General features: G+C 40.5%; 1 protein-coding gene across 5 annotated transcripts in view; it reads right to left on the minus strand.

The window, feature by feature from the left end:
- Enpp2 (ectonucleotide pyrophosphatase/phosphodiesterase 2) overlaps window positions 1-18,822 on the minus strand; it is a 114,345-nt gene that overhangs the window by 53,245 nt on the left and 42,278 nt on the right. For all 5 annotated transcript variants that reach the window (XM_052747819.1, XM_052747815.1, XM_052747818.1 and 2 more), the window contains exons 4-8: window positions 16,749-16,874; window positions 12,795-12,855; window positions 10,677-10,774; window positions 10,154-10,233; window positions 8,194-8,313 (exon numbers count right to left, since the gene is read on the minus strand). In XM_052747819.1, coding sequence (XP_052603779.1) covers window positions 8,194-8,313; window positions 10,154-10,233; window positions 10,677-10,774; window positions 12,795-12,855; window positions 16,749-16,874 — 485 coding nt within the window. The remainder of the gene's footprint in view (window positions 1-8,193; window positions 8,314-10,153; window positions 10,234-10,676; window positions 10,775-12,794; window positions 12,856-16,748; window positions 16,875-18,822) is intronic.

Consider the following 18,822-nt stretch of genomic DNA (forward strand, 5'->3'; position numbering starts at 1 on the left):
TGGGAAGAAATCCTCACACAGGAAGACAAGGGCAATTTGTGACAGGGACTGTAGGCCAAGACCAAAGCAAATGGAATCCTTTTCCCATTTCATTGCATCCAGACTTTGGGAGTATTTTATGGTATTTCTGATGGAAGTTTCTATTTTATTTACTTATTTGTTTATTGTAGAAATATGTCCTTGGGAAGCATAGGGGATCTAGGAGCTTTGGTTGACCATGCCAAAATAGCATGAGATGCTCAGCTTGAAAACTTCTGAAAGGATCTCAGAGCCCCTTGGAGCATCTAGAAATCTGCATCCTAAAGATTCACAGCTATTGCTGCTAACCAGTGAGTCATGAAGTAGGAGAGCATCAAGCACTTGCAGATCTGAGGGCTTCTGGGGTGCTAGTGAGCTCGAGGGAGGAGGACCTTGCCTCATTCTCATGGCTCCTTCTGGTCCAGGACATCTGGTTCTCTGGCAAGGCTCAAAGATTTAAGGGTCTCAGATTGCTCTAAGTGTCTCCCCTTTGTCTGGTTCAGCACCAAGAAACAGCCTTCCACCTTATAGGTAACCTCTGGCATGCTCCAGCCAGGTTTTATAATACATCCTGGACTTTAAATTAGCCTGGCCTCAGCACTCCTACCAACAAGAGATGAACTCAAACTAAGAGCCACCTTGTGCCAGCCTCAAAACTATGCCAGATCCTAAAGAGGCCTGTTTCTCATGAGACCAATGTTTATACTTACTTTATTTCCAAGGATACAGGCTCACTGCACTCAGATCCAAACAACTTCCTGGAAAAGCTACTGCCTTGTTGTTTCCAAGGAAACTGTACCAGGCAGTATTTGATATGTAAGAAATATAAAGTCAACCTGGGCTTGCTAAAGGAAAAAAATCATAACATGAACTTCTCAAATGATGACCTACATTTCCCAAAATTATAGCACAGAACCCATGCTGATGTTGGTTTATCTGGACAATGGGAAGTCTTAGGGATAGCGTTTAGCTCATGTTCAAGATCACCAGCAGAAGGATTCACAGTGATAGGATACAATCATGGTATGAAGATGACAAGTAACCATGGTAACAACTCTGACAGCCCACATGAAGATGAAGAATGAGGATGCAGGAGGGGTGACTGGACTACTCAAAGGAGCTGCTCAGATACCTGGCCTGGCCCAGCTCCATCCTGCTAAGGATGACCAAGATAGGTCACCAGAGGGCTGTCCTCATATGCTATACTTTCAGGAAGTTCCAAGCCCCTCCCCCAACCCATGGCCCTCCTGAGTGAACTGGCAAGCCCACTAATGTATGATATTAAAGAGGTGGCAATAAGTCACTTATGTTGGTGACAAAAATCAGAATCTAATTTTTTAGACAGGATCCTTTATAGACTAGGCTGGTGTCAACATCATTACATAACTGAAGATTTTGATCTCTCCAGCACAGAGATTACATGTGCATGCTATTAGAATCGGTTTTCTGTGAATTTTCTATATTTTCCATAAATTTTCTGTTGAAGTCATATGTGTACTTTTAAAATCACAAAATATAAACTATTGAGACAATTTGAAGATCAAGAAGTGTGTTTCTAGCCCAGCATGGTCTTGTCCATCTGTAATCCCAGCAGTAAGGAGACAGAGTGGAGGATTAAAAATTCGAGGACAAGTATATATATTAAAAAAAAAAAAGTGCCTTTCTTCTGAAAAAAAGAAACAAGAAAATTATCTCTCCTTCTTAGTAACTATCACACTGACTATATTTCTAAAAGAAAATGAGGGGCCTCATCAGAAGAAAACAAAAAGTGAATAATAGAGAATATATGAAATTAAATGTATATTTACTTATCACATAATACTAATCAAATACAGTGGAGTAAACAAACAAAAGACATAAAAAGAGGGGGAGACTAGTTGTAAAGTAGAAAAATTAAATGAGTAATGGAGGACAAGAGAGCAATGGGAGAGAATCTGACCAAAATACCTTGAATATATGTGTGAAATTGTCAACAAAAATCTACAATATATTTGTGTATGGAATTGTACAAAAAAAATACACAGGCTAAAATACTCTATCAAAGATGATATATAAAACTGTTCATACCAACATAACTTTTCTTTTATTGTTTATAGTGTATATGCCAACATTTTATTGAGAAAGTATTTCATATTTGAACAAGCTTTTTTGAACACTGCTGTGGAATAATCTTTTTGTACACTGTGAAGATGTGTCACTCTGATTGGTTTAATAAAAAGCTCAATGACCAATAGCTAGACAGGATTTCTGGGTAGAGAGGACACTGGGAAGAAGAAGGGGAGACACCAGGAGCCACTGGGCAAGCAGGATGGGCACTACAGAGATGAGGTAATAAGGCCATGAGGCAGAAAGTAAATTAGTAGAAATGGTTAATTTAAGTTATAAGAGCTAGTTAGAAACAAGCCTAAGCTATCAGTTGATCTTCCATAATTAATAATAAGACTCTACACATTTTCACATGATAACACATTCCAAAAAAATTTTAGGTATTATAAATTAAATGGTTAAAAATCATTTAATAATCTCATAGCATGGTCAACGTTTAGCAAATTCTGGGAGACTGAAGCATAAAGGGATTTCTTCAGTTGAATCCTGAGCTGCCAGAAGAGCTTCTGTAGAGGCCATATGTATATCTTATATTTCAGGGGTCAGAAGTATGGGGATTATCAAAACCAAAGGCACTAAAATGCTGACTCAAAGAAGAAAATCAAACATGCCCCCTTTAGTGCTATTTTTTTTAAGTAGAGGAGAAAGAAAAGCTCCCAGATCCTTGTTAATTCAGAGATGGATGTCATGATTTTTTTTTCTTAACTTGGAGGTAAACATACATTTCCTTAAATGTTAACATTTTTAAACAAATAAAGTAAGAAGATATTGACTGAGTGTGGACCTTCTATCCTTAAATACTCATAACTTTCTGTTGCAAAAGCCAAACTCTCATCTTTGGTATGAGAGCCCTATATACTATATTTTGAAAACTAGGCAAATGGAAATATGACTGTATCTTTTTGCTGTGTTTCCAGGAATGCAAAGAATCAATAAAGCTTTCCCACTGGACCCAGGTTGTTCAATGTGAAATTCAACACTTTCTGTAATTATGAAAGTATATAGGTATGGAAGCAGGAAAGTTTTTAAAAAGAAAATAAGCTAGAAATATTTTTCAAAAACATAAGCATAGAACTGTAATCCTTTCAGCATTTCTTTGCAAGGAAATTGTCCTTTGCAGTCAAAGTCATAGAACTAGGTAGATAAGAATTTTGACAGACCAGAAGAACAGACAGAACTACCAATTCCACTTATATTGTAGTTTTCGTTGACAATTTCACACACATATCCAATGTATCTTGATCAGAGCCCCACCCCCACCTCACACGCCCATTACTCTCTTGTCCTCTACTCCTACTTCAGCAATAGATCAAGAAATAGTGAGAATGTGAGGTAGGGGGCAGGACACGGACACTCCACTGCTCTCCAGGTAATTACAGCCAGTAGCAGGTGAGCAATAGAGCTGGGGACATGCCGGCCTGGAGCTGCCAACTCTACGATGGAGCCCTACTTGCTCGTTTGTTTATTGTTATTTTTATTTTGTTTTTGTTTTTCTTGTTTTCTTTTCTTTTTATTTTGCATACAAGACATATAAGCTAGGGCCACATGAACGTAAGGAAAGTGTCTTTGCCACAGAGCTACATCCCCAACCCTCTTTTTACTGTTTTATGTTGTTGAGACTGGGTCTCACAAAATTGCCCAGGCTAACCTTGAACTTATGATCATTATAACCTCAGCCTCCCAAGTAGCTAGAATTACAGGTCCATATTTAGAGTCCCACCCTCCCACACAACCACCCAACCCCTAGGAGCTGAGGGCTAAATCCAGGACCTTGTGCTTCCTAAGCAAGTACTCTACCATTGAGCTAAATCCCCAACCCCTGGAGTCCTGTCTTAAGGACAAATTCCCTAGAACCACAAATGAGGTGCAGAGCAGGTCAACCCCAAGTTCAGTCCATGAGGCACCAGATGAACCAGGCTTTTGAGTCAGTCTTTAGACTAGAAATGAGTAAGGCAGTCTCTATTCCCCAGGCAACCCACAGACCAAAGCAGATAAGTAAATGACAATTTCAAAAGGAGTTGGTCTAACATATGATGAGAAAGAAAGCTAAAGTACAGTCACTTAGCTTTGCCAAAACGGGCCTCCTAGGTACAGATACTATCGTAGCCGGTTTTATGTCAGCTTGATACATCAGAGATCAGGAAGTCTCAATTGAGAAAATGCCTCCATAAGATTAGGATACAGATAAGCCTATGGGGTATTTTCTTAACTAGTGATTGATGTAGCTACATTCAGCCCATTGTGGGTGGAGTCACCCTAGGCAGATGGTCCGGGGTTCTATAAAAAAGCAGCTGAGCAAGCCATGGGGAGCAAGTCAGTAAGCAGCATCCCTCCACAGCCTCTGCATCAGCTCCTGACTCCAGGTTCCTGCCCTGTTTGAGTTCTTGTCCTAACTTTCATCAGTGATGAACAATGAATGATATGGAAGTGTAAACCAAATACACCCTTTCCTCCCCAACTTGCCTTTTGGTCATGGTGTTTCATCCTAGCAATAAAAACCCAAAGACAGAGTTCAACTAAAATTTGGAATGAATTAAGAGGCCAGTGCCTGGTACGCAAAGGAATACTTCCTGGCTAAGTACCTCAAGGTGAGCAGGGGAGCAAAGTTCATCCTAAGTACCTTAAGGCAGTGGTTCTCAACCTTCCTAATGCTGACACTTTAATATAGTTCCTCATGTGGTGACCCCCCAACCATGAAATTATTTCACTGCTACTTTATAACTGTAATTTTGCTACTGTTATAAATCATAATGTAAATATCTGATACGCAGGATATATGATAGGCAATCCCCAAAGGGGTCACAACCCACAGGTTGAGAAACTCCCTTCAGAGCTAGGACAAAGAGCATTTGGGGGTGTGCTTAGCAGGAGGTCACACACAAGGCCCATGGTTCAATACTCAGCAACAAGAACAAAAATGAACACAAACTGCAGGGGAGCCTACAGGTACATACTAGCATATGGGGAAGAGGCAGAGGAAAGGACATAAGAAAAGCAGACAATGACTTGGACTTCCCATCAGGCCTATCCCTCTGACCTGGAAATCCATTCCAGTGCTGTTGTGCAGCCTTGTGCCATCTCTTTTTGGAACACGCCAGCGTCCCTCATTTTAGACTGCAATTCATTCATAAAGATGGGCCCTGCCCGACCAATAGGGGAGGGAAGCAATTCAAGGCCAGGCAGCTTGAGAACAGCAGGAACACATCTGCTCCCTTAAAAACACCCAGGAACTTTGACTTCAGGGGATTTGAAGCAGGAAGCAGGCTTGACTTGCTTCTCTAATCTGTAGCTTGAGTTAGTGCCCCGAGTCCCCCACACACGTCTAAGAGTCCAGATCTAAACCATACACAGAAGCATTCCACAGACCTCTTCAGAAGTTACAGGACTGTATCAAAGCATTTTCAAAGAAACAAACACCCTAGGGGACTCCATTAAAATACATGTAAGCATGCAGGGTCATAAGGAATCGATAGTGCATTCCAGAGATGAGTAAATTAAAAAAAAAAAAAAAAGGGAATAACAACATCAACTCCATGATGAGAGTCATCATATGCAATTGCTTTTTTGTGGTGGTTTGAAAGAAAACGTCCCCCAATGGAAGTGGCACTATTAGGAGGTGTGTCCTTGTTGGAGGAAGTGTGTCACTGAGGGGGCAGGCTTTGAGGTCACTTTTGCTCAAGCATCCCTCAGTGTGACAGTTGACTTCCTGTTGCCTGCAAGATGTAGCACTCTCAGCTATTCCCCCAGCACCACATCTATCTACAAGACACCATGCTCCCCATCATGAAGATAACGGATTGAACCTCTGAAACTACAAGCCAGGCACAACTATTAAATGTCTTCCTTATAAGAGTTGCCGTGGTCATGGTATCTCTTCACGGCAATAAAAAGCACAATTAAGATACTTTTAAAAGTGAAATTAAGTTATGGAAATTATTTTTTTTGAAAACTTATTGTGGAGATTCAAAATTTCACCTGAACACACCCCAAATCTTCATCCCATCTGCTAGGTTTTAAACAGGGACAAGTAGTGGTCCTTATTCATCATTTAATCTGGCCTCTGTTATTAGCCAAATGTCCTACATAGTTTCATCACTTAAGAAAATATGAATGGAATTAAATTGAATTACCAGTCTAAGGTTTTTATAAATAATTTTTCTACTCATTATTTTTTCACTGGGGACCTTATAAAATCTATGAGTCTCTAAGGGGTTTGTTTACATGCTTCAGGAATATATACAAATCATTTTTTACAGTGCTTACTGCTCTATATGCTAGTATCCTTAGCCTATAGTTACTAATAGTTTTTGTTTGTACATTCCTTGTAGAGGTCACATTTCAATATGAGGGGTTTTTAAAATAAAATATGGTCCTTAGCATTCTCATGGTACCTGTCTCGATCAAGATGATAGACAGAAACACAAATCAGTTTCCCCACAAATCTTGGGGAACATAAAGAGACTTGGTCAAATGTGTCGACTCTGAGAGCTAGTGAGAAGCAGGCCAACAGAGTAGAACAGAGAATTTACTTCATGGATTAACAGATGCTCTCTACTGGGTATCTGCAGAAGGTAATGAATATGTGGACTTTTCTGCTGCTGAGTCATGCTAACCCAGAGGAAACTTCATGTCAACACCGAAGTGGAAAGTGATCCAATTAGGTAAGATTACCATTTATCTCCATATATTCCTTGTGGTTCTTCAGGCAAGTTGGTTTCCATAATCAAATTATTGCCGAAGACCAACTCGCAATAGTCCGATAGAGTTCACATTTCCATCATTTTATTTACTCATAAAATATTCCTCTATCATAAACTTGTGAAATCCACCCTGTCAACAAATTTCACTGGAATCACAAACTAAGTCATCATAGACTTCTGGGAATCCAGCCTGAATAAAAACAGCAAAATCAGAACATCTATTATAAAGAGCCTTTTCTAGGGGCATGCAGGAAGTCTGTCAGTGTTTATTTTTTTTTTTTTAAAAAAAGCCCACATTTATCCTTGCATAGTGATTTACCTATTAAGCAAGATGACTATTTTGATCACAGATGACCTCTCAGAAAGAGATACGTTATGAAAACATCTCTAACTTCTACTCCTTATTCTGCCCATCTATGGCAGAAAAGCTCAGACTCAAGGCAGTCTCAGCACAGTGGGTGTGTGGAATGAGTGAGGACATCGCCTTCCTCTCACACCTAGGCAGACCACAGAGGTCTAACTCCCTCACCAGTACTCCGGAGAGCCTGAGATGGAGCCACGTTCCATTCTCCCTCTGCACATCTCTGGTTGACTATGACCTGGTCTGTGTCCCTGTGATGATCCTGAGCCTTCTGGCCCAGAGCTTGGACTCTGAAGCCCAGTTCTACACACTCAATAACCATGGCATTACGTCATTGCTTTTCTCCTGTCTGACCAAAGCAGGTTACCTAATCATACACAGTCACAGGAAAAACACCGGGAGAAGCCGCCTAAAGCCTTTTGATTTTCTGCCCAAGTGTCTGAGGTCCACAGCAGGATCTCCTTCAAAGTGTTCGTCTCTGCCTCAGAACCAAGGTAGGACTCCATTATTACATCTACCTTCTATGATCAGAATGGATTAAATAAAATAATCTATAAATTTCCTGAGTTTTAGTCTGTTCTCTTCTCCACCAACCAGTCTTATTTCTGCTTATGATGTCACTGGGGTCAAAATACCTGGAAAATCATAGTTCTTTTTCTTTTATACTGTATCCTCAAATTTGATAAGTCAGTAACATTTGATAATTCCTTCATCTAGGTGCTCTGACATTCAACCCACAGTATATTTCCACCACTACCATCCCAGAGAAGAAATTAATCATCTCACACTCTTATCATCCTAACTTATGTTCACACATGTGCATGCATAGATGCATGTACGTGTATATATGTGCATATTATATATTCACATGTTTATAAATGTATATATGCCATACAAATATACTTTATATAGACTCACATATACCCATATAAAATGTACACATATACAAACACACACACGTAATATCAGAAGATGAAAACACCCCCCACCCCAGAACTCAAGACTTACAGGTTGACCTCCCCACCATCGATGATTAAACTTCTCTCGCCCCCGAAGATGGAAAGTAGCATCAAATACAGGATCATACATTGAGTTGCCAACAATTCCATGGGATTCTGGATATAAACCCTTTGTATAAGAGCAATTTTATTGTTAAAATAGCAATGTAATAATCTGCATATATTAGTTCTATTATCAATTTTCTTATTATAGAAAACTTTATAATATTAAATTACCCAAATCAAGTAGAATATATATAGCTTTTACTTTGATTTTATTGTTTTTTTTTTCTTTTTTTTCTTTTCTTTTTTTTTTTTTTTGGTTTTTTCAAGACAGGGTTTCTCTGTGTAGCTTTGCGCCTTTCCTGGAATTCGCTTTGGAGACCAGGCTGGCCTCGAACTCACAGAGATCCACCTGGCTCTGCCTCCCGAGTGCTGGGATTAAAGGCGTGCGCCACCACCGCCCGGCTTTTGATTTTATTGTTAAAATAGCAATGTAATAATCTACATATGTTAGTTCTATTATCAATTTTCTTATCACAGACGATTTAATAATAATACATAACTACCCAAATGAAGTGGGGCACATATAACCTTTACTTTGAGTCTGTTTTTGCACACATGAGTCATAGCTAATTTTAAGTCATTTTAGAAATGTAAGATCATGATAAGAAATATAATATTTGGCTTCTTGACTGCTGAGACTTAACAAAATAGACAATCTTACTACTTTATTTGGAATGGACACGTCTCCAAAGAAGATTCAATTTATGATTCTATTTCTTCTTCAAATTTATAACTTATAAAACAATAATAATTAATGGAAAATTGTACTTAAAACAAGAAAATTGGGTAGCATTTGGAATATTTGAAAATTGAAACATAGAAGCCCTTCTGAAATCAACATTCTTATTTGAAAATTCAGAAAATAACTGATAGACACCCCTGAAGTTGAGAGTTGAATGGGAAGTTTGGCAAGAACAGCACTTGAAAAGGCTTCAATTTTAATTTCAAAACACAATTTGGTTACCCACAAAGCTGTGAGTGTCACTTCCTGTCAACAATGGAGGCAAATGGAGGGAAACTGATTTTCTTTGAATACTGAACAATATGGTTTTGGGTTTTTTTGTTGGTTGGTTGGTTGGTTGGTTGGTTGGTTGATTGGTTGGTTTTTGTTTTGTTTTTTTATTTTTTTGGTTTTGATTTTTCAAGACAGAGTTTTTCTGTGTAACAGCCCAGGCTGTCCTGGAATTCACTTTGTAGACCAGGCTGACCTGAAACTCACAGAGATCCGTCTGCCTCTGCCTGGGATTAAAGGTATGTGACACCACACTCAACAAACAGAGTTTTCCATCTTTTTGCTTTGGTTTTGTTTTTGTTTTTGCAAGACAGAGTTTCTCTATGTAGCCCTGGCTGTCCTGGAACTCACCTGCAGACCAGGCTGGCCTCCAACTCAGAGATCCGAGGATAAAACTGATTCTCCAAAGTTGTTCCCTGACTTCCACATATGTGAGCGCGCACGCGCACACACACACACACACACACACACACACACACACACACACACACTCTCTCTCTCTCTAAAAAACACATGCATGCCCATGGACACACACAAACACACACATATACATGCACTCGCCAAATAAATAGGTAGATTTAGCTGATACCAGTCAGACCTTACATTTTTAAGTAACTTTTTTCTTTGTTTCTGTTTTTGTTTTCTTTAAGAGAGAGAAAGAACATGAAGTTGGGGGAATAGGGAATGGGCATGATCTAGGAAGAGTCAGGGGACAGGAAAGAATACAATAAAAATAGGCTGTATGAAATTCCCAAATAATATATTTAAAAAAAATAAATCTTTTTAAAAATTAAAGTATATTCTATATTTAAAAAAAAATAAACTTCGCTTCAAGTCATTCCAGGGTTAAATCCGACCTTTGATTATTCATTACTTGAGAACAAATACTTACAGTGGCCAAAGTGTACAGGTTAGGGAAGGTTTTTGTGGGGTACACAGGCCTCATGTAGGGAGCATGTGTGCCACAGGAACCTGGAAGTAGAAAATGCGTTATCAGGACAAAAAAACCACCCAGAACCACTTTGTGTAGAAAATTCATTTCCTCAACTGTGAAAAACACATTACTCTTCCTTTTGTATTTCCAGTAATGAAATTTATTTAAAGGAAGAAGAAGAAAGAAGGAAGGAAGGAAGGAAGGGAGGGAGCGAGGGAGGGAGAGAAGGAGGGAAGGAAGGAGGGAGGGAAGGAGGGGGAAGAAGGAAGGAAGGAAGGAAGGAGGGAGGGAGGGAGGGAGGGAGGGAGGGAGGGAAGGAAGGAAGGAAGGAAGGAAGGAGGGAGGGAGGGAGGGAGGAAGGAAGGAAGGAAGGAAGGAAGGAAGGAAGGAAGGACAGTGGCTCCATGGCTCTAGAAGTCCACAGCAGAGCGATGACTATCCTGGAAGACAGATGAGAACATGTAGTAGAGAAGTGACTTACGTAGTTTCTCAATGTTGGGCATGACTTTGCTGCCTTTCTTCATGTACGATGCGCGGAACCCATCCACAGAGAAGATGATGAGCGGAGGGCGGACAAACCTTAAACGGTAACACAGGAAATCTCAGGGAAACTACTGCCGCACACATTCCACAGTGAGACCCATCAATACCAGAGAGACCCAAGAAGGGAGGAATGTGGCCAAGCCTGGACTCCCAACCACACAACATTTGAGGCAACTGAATTCAGAGATAAATTGGCAAAGTCACCATGGCCAAGAGAAAGCTGACTCTACTGTTGTTTCCTACCTTGTAAACAAGGACCTTATACCACAGTTGAATATCTGTATGTATTACGTATTATGTATTTATTATGGATTGTCTCCCAGTTGGAACCTGGAAAGTTCTTATCCATTCTTTAAAACTCAGCTCAAAGTTGCCTTTTCTATGATTAGTTGCCCATGCCTCCATATTCTTTCATGATATTAAGACACACCTCCTTTGCATTTATATATACATTATTGTGTATCTTATTATAGTCATCTGTTAATAGGCTTCCCCTCTAGAGTTTCACAATGACCCAGAACTTGCTATGTAGACTAGGCTGGCTTCAAGCTCGCAATCGTCCTGCCTTAGCCTCAGTGGATTACAGTCTTGTGCCACCAATGTCTGGTGTCAATAAATACTCATCAGATATATTAGTGAACTACTGACTACATGAGTGATGTAAAATTAACAACAATAACACTCTTTCCACTAGACCTAGGCATCATAAAAATTCCTTCAGTTTATTATAAAATTGTTTCCAAGATGATTTAAATTATAAAGGATTTTAAAAGTCTCTATCAGGCAAGGACTCACTAATCCAGGTCAAGAATGGATGAAATGGTACAGTATTATCCTAAGGGTGTGGTTAGTCAGTCATAGCAGAATTCTGATCTATGTGCAGAATTCTTTCTAATAATTTGAAGTTAACTGAGCAACTCTTAGCTTGTGTCTATGAGAAGCCGTGTAACAAGTAAGACATTTTAAGGGGGCCATGTATAAAACAGTCAGAAATTGTTTCATCCCATTCCACATATCCAAAGTGTTTAGATGTCTTTATTTTTCTTTCCTTTTATGCCTAATTAAGTTTTTTTTAAGGAAGGAAAAATAAAGATAACTAAACACTTAAATTCTGCATCCCAGACTGTAATACATATATACATACATACATATAGATATTTAAAGACTATATAAATTATGAAAACACATTTGTTGAAAACGTATTTTCTGCCAAGCATTGTAAAGACCCATGAAGTCTACACAGTTTCCTGGAAGGCATAAGTGCCCAATTTTGGTCACACTTGAGCTGTTAGGTGTCACTGAGTTTGACTGTCCCCCAGCAAGACACCCCTTTGTCAGCATAGAGCACTTCTACCGAATCTGGTAGGGGGAACCTTCTTGGATGACAGCTTTTAGAAGTTCTAGAAATCTCCTTCCTTTCCCCTCCTTCACACATTCACCAAGGCAAAATCAGAACTCAAGGGAAAATACTCAGGGGGAGGCCCAGTAGGAGAGCAAGCAGGGAAGCCCTGGAGGAAACGCATCCGTTAGTGGTCAGCAGATGCACGTCGGTGGACCACAGCAGACGCCAAGACTCCAGGGTGCACAGCAGCGACCGGAGAAGGATGCAGGAAAAAAGAACATCAAAGCTTCAAGCTTCGACTGGCGACATGGCTCAGCAGCCGCCTGCTGATCTGAGTTGATCTCCGGAAGTCATGTAAAGACAGAGGAGAGAATCGACTCCACAAAGTTGTTCTCTGACCTCCACGCGCTTTGGCACGAGCACTTACATATACATCCTGCGCACACATGCACACACACACACACACACACACACACACACACACCCCACACACACACACACACTAATAATACACAAATGTGTTTTGTTTTACTTTTTAAAGCTTCAAGTTAGCTTGACTGGCAGTCTATTTATAAGAACGCATACAAGTTTATGTGTTGAAGTGGATGTCCATCTTAAAACATTTGTAGCCATTTACCCATCTATTCTTCATGATGGTTTATCAAGGAATGTGGAATAATAGTTCATAATATCCATAAGACAAAATGCACTCACCCTGCAGGGCATTCGGGAACTTTTATTTCTTCACAGTCATCATCTACCCAGTGTGACTCTCCTACAAGGAAAAATGGGGACATTTATTGTGAAGTCTATTTATAGACACCATCCAGAGGGGAGAAGCACAATGCCAGAATCTGTGTCCTGTTTGGTACTTGTTTCTGGGACACCATCTAAAAAGAAATTCTGAAATAAAGTCTAGTGTCTGCTCTGGCTTTTAAAGTACACCCATACATGGTGGGAAAGCTAAGATTTAATAACCTCAAGTGGTGTTTATTTCAGCTTTCAGAGCCTAACTGGTTTGTAGATTTTAAAAAAAAAGTGGCGTCAGTGGACAAGATTTCATGTTTGTTTCCCTCCAAAAATAAACTGTTTGGTCATTAGATGGAACATTCTCTCCCTCCATGGCCACTAAAGATTTCAAAGCCATAGAAAGCATGACACAACTTCCCTTCAGATAGAGAAAAGGTTTATGTTGTTATAATAATATACAAGGATAACATGGAAAATTGCAAGAGATTTTTTTTCCAACGAGAATGTGTATAGTACTGAATAAATGAAAAATCCAAGCTGTATTTCATTCTTACCTTGCATCAAGATCTGAGAATGTAAGTCCTACATGTGTGGAGGCCACAGGTCTATGTCAGATCTCTTTTTCTGTCACTATCCATATGCTTTTCTGAGACAAGATCTCTCAATGAACCTGAAGTTCACGGATTGGCTAGACTTGCTGGCCAATGAGCCCCCAGAATCTTGCTGTCTTCATCTACCACCTTGCCTAGCTTCTTACACGAATTCTGGGGACCTGAATTCAGATCCTCATCCTTTCACTGAACCATCATTTCCTCAGCCCAGAGTTATTTAATTAGGCTTCTGCTCTGGTTTATACCCCAGGAGTTCACAAGCTACAGTATCCATCTCCAGTGTTTCAATGTTGAAGCCGTAGAGCCTTTAAGAGGTGGAGCCCATGGAAGGAAACTAGGTTGTGGGAGGACCATTCTCACAAGAGATGAATGCATGTATCTTAGGACTTCATTAGTTCCCACAAGAATGAAACGTCTTCTGGTTGTTTGGCTCGAACTATTTGCGAGGCACACAGGCAGGATTGGGATCCATCCCTGGTGCATGGACAGGCTTTTGGGAATCTGGTGCCTGTGGTGTGATGCCTTGCACAGCCTTGGTGCAGTGGGAAGGGGCTTGGACCTGCCTAGGGTCAGTGTGCCGGGCTCTGCTGACTCCCCATGGGAGACCTCGATTTGGGAGATGTGGGGATGTGGGGTGGCTTGGGAGAGAGGGCTGGGGGTGGTGTGTAGAATGAGTAGAAAATTACTTAATAAAGAAAAATGAAAAACAAAACAAAACAAAAAAAAGAATGAAACACCTTCATTGTGGTAGAATCTGCCCTGTTACAATGTAGACCAAAAGTCATCATCAAGGGTCAAACAGATGGATGGGACTTTCCAATCGGGGACTTTAAGCCTCTAAACTGTGAGCTATCTCATCCATAAAAAGGCCTAGCAACACAAGAGATATAAAGTCGGCATTCTTTGAAAAAAGAATTGTCAATAAGCATTTACCTTAAGTTTCTCTAAGATAGACAAAAATTACTTGTCTTGAACTGATGTAAAACTTGCGACCAATATCTTACAGAATTTCCTCCCATATATAGAACACTTGGAAGTCTCCCATGGCCCAGAACCATCTGGCTATTGGATGACCATATAGGCTAGTAAGGAAGCTGAATTATCTTTACGAAGCATGAGTAGCTCAGGGCAGCCACGTGAAGCTCACTACAGTATTGAAATCAGAATTCAAACTACCAAAAATGGCCTTAACCTGTCATGATTCAGTGACTGATGGGATCCAAAGACCTTTCTCCTTGTTTTTTTCCCCTTCCTTCTCTTAATAGCCTTGATGTCTTCCTGTTATACTTACTACATAAAGATTAAAAGGAAAGGAGAAATAAATTCTTGATGAATGTCATGCTTCAAAATAAGAGCATAACGGTTAGAGAAAGCTTCACAAAGCAATAGCAGTAAAGGAAGGTCTCCAGAGCCACTTACACCTCACAGAAACGACTTCCTCCTTTCATGAAATCGCTTCCTTTTTTTTCTTAAGTAGGGATTTAATCCAGGGTCTTGCACATGCTATCTGCCTAACTAGCCCTTCCCTGAAGTCATTTAACAGAAACGCTTCATAAACTTTCTGTGCCAGAGAGGAAAAGGTCTTAATTTAGGAGATAAGAGGTGATGTAACCTAGAGAGATTTTTTTTTAAAAATCGTGTTTTCTTGTTTAAACATCTCTAAGTGGCTGTCATGCTTCCTTAAATGTCTTGATATATGGAGCCGTAATGTATTCTGTACGCCACTGGCCATTAAGATCATAAAAACATCATAGTCTACCATCAACACACATGCACATACATATTATAAAATAAGGCTTTGGGTGTAACTAAATCTGTTGATTCTTTATTACCTCCACCAGCAAGCACCTCCTGCCCTAAGCTGCTGCTTAGGGCCTTGGCAAACAGCTTACATCCACTGAGAACAAAAGTCATGCTCCGATGTTTCAAGGGACTCTGTGATTTACCCTTTGCCACAGAGTCTCTTTTCCTGTCGCTGTGATAAAACACTCTGCAAATAGCAACTCCAAGGAGAAAGGGTTTATTTCAGCTCATGCATCCAGGGGCAGTCCACCATGGAAGAGGGAAGTAAGGCAACAGGGATTTGAAGCAGCCCGTCTTAACCTTGTTCACAATTAGAAAGAGCAGAGCCAAAACTGCCTGCTAGTGCTCAGCTCCGTGGTATACAGTCCCGGAGCCCCTGCCTAGGGAATGGACCTGCCCACAGTTAACATGGGTCTTCCTAGTAAAATGCTCAGTCCTAAAGAGGACATTTGTACAACCCGCTCTCAGGCTCAAGGAATACTGTGGAAGAAGCATGGAAAGAATATAAGCGCGTAAGGACAGGGAGAGGAGCTGTAAAATGCTATCTGCTGAGCATGGCATAGCCAGTGCGCTCATACCCCGACGGCGGCTGCAGATGCCTGCAATGGACCTGCACAAGAATGAGGCTGCCAGCAGCTAAGCATCAGCCTAAGAGGGAACTGCTGTGACCCACTGGCTGCTGCTGAATTCTAGGGAGGAGGCAGTTAAACCTAAGGCCACACATAACTGGACATGGTTACATTCCATGGAACTTAAAACAAAATGTCATAAATGTGGGAAACATACTTATAGGGAAGGGGAGAATGGGCGTAGCAGGGAGGTAAAAATAGGTGAAGGACTACGGTAAATAGAAAGCACTATCTACAATACATGAAAGTTATCAAAGAACAAATTCTGTAAAATTTATTTTAAAAATACATGTCTTGGGAACCTGAGAGGCTGCTCGATGGTTAAGAGCACCTACTGTTTTTCCAGAGGACCAGGGTTCAATTTCTAGCATCTACATGGTAACTTACAACCATCCATCACTCCAGGTCTAAGGGATCTGACACCCTCTGCCGGCCTCCATGGTAACCAGGCATGCATGTGGCTCACAGACATGCATGCATGTGGCTCACAGACATGCATGCATGCAGGCAAAACACTCATACACATAAAATTATAATTCTGAGGCTGGAGAGAAGGCTCAGTGGTTAAGAACACTTGTTGCTCTTTCAAAGGACTCAAGTTTACTTCCCAGCACCTACATGGTGGCTTATAACCATCCATAACTCCAGTTCCAGACAATCTGACACCCCCTTCTGATATCCACAGGCACTGCACACACATGGTGTGTCTATATCCATGCAGGCAAAACACTCATACACATCAAATAAGTATATCAAAAAAATGCAATTCTTTCCCACCTCCAACCCCCACACGTTAGACGTTATACCCAAACAATTCAAGATATCTTGGGGCGTGCCCCGTGTTTAATCTCTCAAGGTTGTCTAAAAGCATGTACCTTTGCAGACCACTTGGTAGTTGGTACAGCAGTCTCCCCTGGACAGGCAGTCTTCTGAGCAGTGACAGGCATTCTCCTCATTTCGTACTTCTCCACATCTGTCTTTGGTGCACTCCCAGCCACGAGCTGAAATCATCACAGCGAAACACTCTCACTGCTGCACACAAACCCAATGAAAGAGGCCACAGCTGCTTACAAGAGGTTCCAACACAAAGAGCCAGAAGCCCACATCATTTAATCTGTTTGTGAAACTTGAGTCAGCCAGAGGCCGAGGAGACATTTGGAGAACTGACAGATAGGATGAATTTCTCATTTTTCAAAGCAGAGGGCAAACTCACAGCACAACTGAGCTCTCATAGAAAAACAAAACCCAGAAAGCCAAAGAATTCCCACCCCTCCAGAACTGCCCTAAGTACCACAAAAAGAGAAAGAGTATAAGGAAGCATTAATGCCCTCAAAATCCTAACTGACCAAAATGTGGCAGGCTGCATAATGAAGCTCCCTGCTTCTAAGGAGGTCACTAAATGGGCTACAGTCCTGCCTGAGTGATAGCTCAGGATTCAATTCTTCAAAGAAACATTCAAAAAAGTAACCTTTTCATTTTAATCCCAGTGCTATTGTCATATTTTTAATTAATTTTTTTGGCCAATAAACTACAAGTCTTATGGAAAGTTTAAAAAAAAAACATATTTCACTATTATATTTCACTTCAGATATAAGACTATGAAATTAACTGGCACATTCTAGCTGTTCATTGAATACTTATTAAATGTCCTTAGAACAGTATTGGAAATGAACTATGATTCTTGAAAATGAGGACTGTAACATAAGGAGCTTTTATGGTGAATCCAGGTATTTAATTTTTCCCATGATCTGACTGTCTCGTTGTTTTCCATACTCTGGGTGCTGAGGGTTTAGTGAAGAGCAAATGACAAGAGCTCTGTCTTCCTGGAGCTCACATCCAAGAGAGAAAGATCCATGAGGTAACCAACAGGCACTATCATTTAGCCATGGGAAGGCGTGAAGGAGACTGTAGTAGAGCTACTGAGGGAATGTTCAAGGAAAATGTCTCTGAACCAAAATACACTTGAATACTTCAGGCCTCCATCTTTCAAGATGTGCAGTCAGCAGAAAGAAGCAATGGGCCACTAAACCAGCCGTTCTCAACCTGTGGGCCATGACCCCTTTGGAGGATGAATGACCCTTTCACAGTGGTTGCCTGAGACCATCAGAAAACACAGATATTTACACTACGATTCATAACAGTAGCATCATTACAGTTATGAAGTAGCAATGAAAATAATTTGTAGTTGAGGGTCACCACACCATGAGGAACTGTATTAAAGGGTCACAGCATTAGGAAGGTTGTGAACCACTGCTCTAAAGCAAGGCTGCTCCTTCATGACATTCTACCAAGAGGAGCCCTTAGGTAGTTGAATAGACAGAGGTGGAACAGTCAGTGGATGGTGTTCCAGCTGTTTGATGGAGCATTATGCTGCCATTTGAAAAGATAGTGTTTTAAAAGCCTTATAGATATAGATTCTGCCTCCCACGTGATTGTATATACATACACACATAATTATACATAAATATCCAGACAAACTAAACAGAGAGAGAAAAAACCGGGGAGAGTTTATACAGAAATCTTAAGCTTGCTTCCTGTAGCAGAACCTCAAAAAACTTGTCTCCTTTCAGCTTCTTATTGTTATTTGACATTTGATTCTTCCACATTCAAAACATGTTGACTTTAGACACGGGAGAATAAAGTGTTTTACAAAACGTTGCTATCGTCTGTGTTAAACTAGGAAGGAAGGCGTGAGCTACTAAAAGAGAATGAAGCTAGTATCAGAGGTGCAGGGAGTTTTAAGACGAGAATGTTGGAAGGTTGACGTAACTCATCAGGGGCAAGACACTCAAAGTACGGCAGAAACATAGAATGTTCTAAAATCTGATGCTAAGCAGACAGATTGCTAGCTTGCAATTATGTCTTAGAGTAAAAGAGATCTGTGGGACATCTGTTCTACCCATGCACTCAATTTACAAGAGCCTCAGCTCTTAAGCTTACGAAGTCATA

This window comes from Peromyscus californicus, unplaced genomic scaffold (genome assembly GCF_007827085.1).
Source record: "Peromyscus californicus insignis strain IS unplaced genomic scaffold, ASM782708v3 Scaffold_20__1_contigs__length_68692818, whole genome shotgun sequence".
In the NCBI taxonomy this organism is placed as follows: Eukaryota; Metazoa; Chordata; class Mammalia; order Rodentia; family Cricetidae; genus Peromyscus; species Peromyscus californicus.